This window comes from Drosophila arizonae, chromosome 2, assembly GCF_054131065.1.
Source record: "Drosophila arizonae isolate 15081-1271.41 chromosome 2, UAZ_ARI_1.0, whole genome shotgun sequence".
NCBI lineage: Eukaryota > Metazoa > Arthropoda > Insecta > Diptera > Drosophilidae > Drosophila > Drosophila arizonae.
The window spans coordinates 18,150,863-18,156,862 of record NC_142922.1 but is presented as its reverse complement, the minus strand read 5'-3'; the positions used below and the strand labels follow the sequence as shown (position 1 = coordinate 18,156,862).

General features: G+C 42.7%; 1 protein-coding gene across 2 annotated transcripts; it reads right to left on the bottom strand.

Annotated features, from left to right (window-relative positions):
- LOC108610144 (uncharacterized) lies at positions 1-2,370 on the bottom strand. 2 transcript variants are annotated; one of them, XR_016268606.1, is made up of 4 exons: positions 2,259-2,370; positions 1,501-2,207; positions 1,058-1,433; positions 1-996 (listed from the first exon to the last, which is right to left on the bottom strand). XR_016268606.1 is itself a non-coding variant. In XM_018002056.2 (3 exons), exons 1-3 carry the CDS (start codon positions 2,338-2,340, stop codon positions 1,263-1,265), a joined length of 960 nt encoding a protein of 319 aa, XP_017857545.1. In that variant the 5' UTR covers positions 2,341-2,370; the 3' UTR covers positions 1-1,262. The 2 variants fall into 2 exon arrangements, 1 of the variants encoding a protein (XP_017857545.1); XM_018002056.2 differs by having other exon boundaries at positions 1-1,433.
- Positions 2,371-6,000: the final 3,630 nt, after the last annotated feature.

The window sequence follows — 6,000 nt, the reverse complement described above, 5'->3', positions numbered from 1 at the left end:
TTTTAATTTATGGCCAAACCAAGTCGCATGTGTTTTAGCAACTTTCTTTAATTATAAGCACTTAAAACTAGTCAAAAACCTGATGGATTATAAATATGAGAAATTTGTTACATGAAACGAGCGTTGCCTGGCTGCATATCATGGGGCCTTTCGTTCAAAATCAGAATCAATTTTCGTCTGGGCTTCTCTATATGTCGAGTCTCTCTGAAGAGTCCTGCTCTGCGCTCCACATGATGTCCGGGTATTACATTTTGTGGCTCCCATCTGATGGGTCTCCTGATGCTGAAGATGCGCAGCAGGAGTCGCAGGGGTTTGTGGCGCTGTTCGGATATGCCGCAAGTCTCTTTATCATGCGCCTCGTTCAATTTATCCACTTTGTAATAGGCCTTATGCTGTGCATTTGCTCGGCCCGCTGGACAGCTTTGCAGAGGCTCGTCCAGGGAGTCCAGCAGTCTGTAGGCGCCAGCAGAGCAGCAGCTCCAGGCAAGGATAATGGTCATGAAGGCCCAGAGAAGACGCGTCCTCATCTCACAATTGCTTAAATTGAACTGCGTCGGTAGTTAACTATCTCCAATATATATGACTTTATATATTTATATCAATGACTTATGCCTTGAACTCTGTTCGAAAACAAAGTCAACACTGCGCAGAATGCAGCTGTGTCAGCAAAGGTAAATATTTTGAAAAATAAAGGGGAAAGTTTACTTTTTCTTTAAATGTATTGAGCTCTGCTGAGGAGCATTTGTAATCCCTTTAAATATTACCGAGAACTCCAAGTAATTTCAAATCAAATCATTTCCAATTTTTCTATTTTCATACCTTAACAACCGATATACCCTGTCTAACTGCTTACAGTACAGGGCATGCAATAAAAAAAGCAGTTAAACGAAATGGAGTACCCGCACACGTAACTGTCATTTGTATTGCCGGCGCCTGGTTGGGGCACGCCTTCATCCTCACTGACTTTGGGGGGCGACGGGGGTCCTCTCTGGGGGCCTGTTGCGGAAATCAGCGTAAGTGACAATCGCGCGTGAATCTGTTACCTTATAAAACTGACATGAATTCTAAAAGCGTTGCGGCCCGGCACATTAACACATTTTCATCTCTGCATATCCCGTGGCACTTGCCAAAGTGGGCGGCATAATTTTTTAAGTGACTTCCTTTATTTGCATTTGGGGATAGGAATGAAGCAAGCGTCAAGTGGGAATTTGACTGCATATATTAAGCCGAATAGACACTGAGAAACTTATTTAGTGCGTTTCCTATTTGACTTGCAATTGCATAATCCCCATTTGCTCCTTGATCCAGCTCACGTGGGGGCTGATTCGTGTAAAGGCGTATACTTTGTGCGCCTCGCAGGCCTTGCGGGCATACGAGAGGAGGCCAACCAGCTTATGCTTATTCACGTCTATTAGAGGTGCACCCGAGTCGCCCTGGAAGGTATCATACTCGTTATATATTAGAAATTTCGACAGTCGTACTTCCCATATAAATACGCACATCACAAGCTCCACGAATTCCCGTTGTGTGGATCGCACAAATTTCCGAATCAGTCAAAAATTTAAATCTATGATCTACTAAGCATATGTCATCTTTTATGGTGCGGAACGAGACAGTTTCTAGGTTCTTTGGTATGCCTGGTTTGGTGCGACCCCAGCCGACGAGCAGAGTATTCACATTGCTGGGTTTTCTAGGGGTATCCCGAAAGTCTAAAGCTGCGAATCGAATATTGTCGATCGGTATGGGTGTTGCTAGCTTCAGCAATGCAATATCATGGCCCTTCAGGGGCTTGAAATTCGGATGTTTTCTTAAACTGCTAACTCGAAAACGCTTTGTTTTCGCATTGAACAGTCGATTGCTGCCGGCGGCCACGAGATAATTTTTGGGCTTCAGCTTGGGGTATTTCAGAAAGCAATGAGCCGCCGTCAATACGAAGTTGGCATCCAATATTGTAGCGCCACAGAGATGCATAAACTTGCCCTTTTTGATTTGCAGTGATGCTACGAATGGATATGTTATTGTTGCATTCGGGATTCTCGCTGAGACTGTCACCGTTGTGTTAAGGGGACTCGCAGGGGATGTTGAACTATAAGGACTGCTGGTGCTGACACTTTGAGTCGTCTTTTCCGGTAGACGTACTGATTTTTTCAAATCAGTTTCTGATAAGACTTTGGGTGCATCAATTGAGATCAGTTGATCTAAAATAGCTAAAGAAAAATCGGATTGTACAATGCTTTAGCTCTGGCTGTTTTGTATACCTTTGCTGTTAGGCACCTCCGATCGAGTCCTAATGAATAAAGGCAAGATGAAAAGTAGAATAAAGAAACTGTGCCTCTTCATGGTTGATAGCAAAGTGAGGTTGTTAAATGAATGAAGTGTTAGATATTTTATGCAGAACAAATCGATCATATAATGCAACTGATACCCATTTGATTGCATTAGATATACATAGGACTGTGGTAAATTTTATTTCGTTATGGCTTTTGTATTGACAAGCAACCCATTTAGCTTGCTCGTACTTTCCTTTGATCATATTTATCGGGGCATAAAAGTAGTGAAGCAATTTTTCATCACCGGATGAAGTGTTCCTTTGGGTTCCATCTGCTTTTGATAGGCATTTTCCAATCCGTTATCCTAATGCTCCGTTGAGCTTCTTCTGGATCTTTTGGAGATCATATCCACAGCATCATGACCGATCCGTTTAGCTTTCACGAACAGGAGGTGTGGATCGATGCAGTCCTAGTTTTATTGAAATATTCTATATACTTAAGGAAATTGTTTGTTTCGTGCAACACTGTCTGTTCGGCTTTTAAGGAACTAAATTTTCACGCAACTTTCATCATCGACAGCATAAAACTAACATCGACTAGCCAGTGAGCGTTGCCATTATCCACTTACGTGGAATTGTTTCGTGTACATTGAACATGATTTACGATGACACATAAACAACAGCTTAACTTCCGCCTGAGTTTCATGCTGGGTGACAAAAGCCAAAAAAATGAAGAAAAATTGCAGCGTACCCTGAGATATTGACTAAAAGCCCAGCCCCCGTCCAGGCAGAGCCGCCAGCTTCACTTACCTTTTCCGCTTAAACACCCTCCAACTAGGACATAATGGCCAAATGCATTTGGAACAGGTTTTTCCGCAGGTTTTTCCCTTAGTTTTTGCCTTTTGATTTTTGCGTTTCTTTTTTTTTTTTTTTTTTTTGTGTTTTATTAGCCCAGAAGTTGTTCCTTAACGGTTCTCCTCTTTTTATGCCCTTATGTTCAGCCGTGCGTCCAGTTGCCAGGGCATTGTGGTCATCATTTTTCTTGCCCAGCCCCCAAATGCGAAGCATGTGTGGATGTGTGTGTGTGTGTGTGTGTGATATGTAAGGGCTTTGGTCAGGTTGGAAGCTGCGCCTCCTCTTTGTCCTTAGTCAATGGCTTCCAAAGGGAAATTTATTGTTTCGCCGGCGGTTTGAGTCAAAGTTGAAGCGCTTCAGGTGCACTTGGCAAAGGCGAGGGTGCAGGGTGCAAGGGCGAGGGGTGTCACTTTTGACATTTAAGATGCCACACACAATGGCCACTCGGTGGCATTCTCTAATTTATACGCATCGCCTGCATGTGACACCCGGCATTTGTGCCGGACATAAGTTTTTTGTGCTCAATCTATTTGCAATTCCGATGATTTGGATGGCCCGTCCGGGGGGAAGTGCTTGACAAAAAACTGTTGCATTGACAAATCTAATAAACAAATGACAGACAGCTGTGAGAAATTTATCGGCCAGGCATATGTGTATATGCTTGCAGTAGAATCTATAGCTTTTAGCTAATCAAATGGGAATGAGACCTGTAAGGCCAACCGAGACTGAGTCAACGACTTGCTGAATATATAATTGGGAAAAAATTCCAGTGTGATTGTTCTTTTACTTACCTTCGCAGTACTTATACTTATTCAGGTACTTGTGCAAGTCTTCATATAAATATTTGACTTCCTTCTGCTTTCAGGCTCTCGGGTCTTTATCCTTTCGATTGTCTTTGCGGCTGTTTGTTAATTGTTGTCAGCACATTGTTCAATTGTTTTATGGTTCATATGCATTGCACACCAACACTCACTTTGCCTAATTGGGTCGCCCATTATGCGAGCTGCAGAGCCAGTCCCAGGTCTCAGTTCTCACATCTCATTTCGCACTCTCTCTCATACCCAGCGCCTGCATCGTCAGCAGCGTGCAATGTTCCACTTTTATGTGTGTGTGTGTATGTGTGTGTGTGTGTGTAAAGACAACCATTTGACAGCTTCTATTGCTGCAGCGCCTCCCTCTCCTGCTTGTGCTGTCTTGCAGACGCCCACTGTCGTTTCGCTTAACTGCTTGAGGTTTTTGGTTAAATGCGCTGCCTTCATAAGCCATTAAGGCTAAGTGATTTGTTTTTGTCTGCCGAGAACAGCTACCCTGTCGCTTCCTCCCCCCCCCCCAACACCCCAGCCCTCCAACTCGTGCCGCTTCCATCTCTTAAGTCTAACACCTTGTAAATTGCCAGCTCAGAAAATGGTTTTCCTTTTTTCTTACACTCTTAAATATTCCTCGAGACACCCGAAGGCGGCACAATTGGAACGAACTAATTGTGCGGAAGCGCAGGCCATTTGCTGGTCTTAGTGTGCTCCACTTATGGGAGCTGTCTCTCTACCCCTCTCTCACTCTATGTATAAAGTTTAGATATATATATGATACACCCATACTAGTCCAACTAGTGTCAACTACTCGATGAAAACTCCCAAGTTCAAAGTTGGTGCACAAAAAGTTTGCACAATGCAGCAGAAACTTGGACAACAGATATGCAAGTTTTCACTCCTGCCAGCTTTCACATTTTCCACATTTCTTCTAAAGAAACTGCTAAAGTGTCAGGATGTGTAGTCCTGCAAGACATTCTGATTATATCTGGTCATTGTTTGGGCCTCGTGACATGCGTGACATTTGCCTGATGCCAGACCAGAGTGTTACAGTGTCAGAGTGTCAGGGAAGCGTGTGCATCTCATATCCCAGCGTGGAATTGGATTCTTGATAACAAAGGGTTGTACGACCATGTGTTATATCATGACGCACTGTATACTCTAACTAAGGGTATTTTCATTTGAGAGCTAAGCATGCCACGAGATGATCTTTCTCTATCTGTGAAGTTTGTTAGATTAAAGGATCTGCTGAATAATTTTAATGCTCATTGAATACACATAAAAATAGTTTAGAATCTTTGCAGACTTTTAAATAATAAGTATGAAAGGATTTGCTGTATGAAATTATTAGCTAGAATGGTATTTAATATTATAATAGCTCTATTCCTCTGTAATGGGGACACAATGTATTCATATATATTTCCCCATTTCAACAATCTAAAACAATATTCTTTGCATTCCCATTTTAAAGGGTTCTGAGTATACTTAAAAGTACTACTAGGAACAGTACTTTAATGTATGAACCATATATTAAGAGTCAACTTAACTTAATTTTAAAGATATATAAATAAGTTCTGAATCTTGCAAAGCTCATCTCATCAAGCCCACATATATGTACATACTCATATATTTACAAGGGTAGAGTATTTAGTATTTGGCACATCAACAGTTGCTTTTCTCTTACATTGGTTTTTCCAAGGGCTGTGGACATAATTTAATTGCATGCATGGGTGGGGAAAATTCTATTGGAATCTGAATATGAATCTGAATCTGAAACTGAATGAGAATCTCTGCTGGCAACTTTCACTAATCATATGCAAAAAGAGTAGGAATTAATCAATGATTTACAAGAACAATACGTGTGCACATGTCGGCAGCCGGCGGCAACGGCAGCCCAAGTTCCCTTGCCAACTGGGCTGCAACGTGGCCAACACCCGCTTGTTAGAGCTTGGTCCACCCATTGCCCAAGGGCAGCAGAGGCAGCAGCAGCAGTTGGTTTGCGTGCGAGAGGGCTCGGCTGTGGTTGTGGCTGTGGTTGTGGCTGTGGCTGTGGTTGTGGCTGTGCAATGA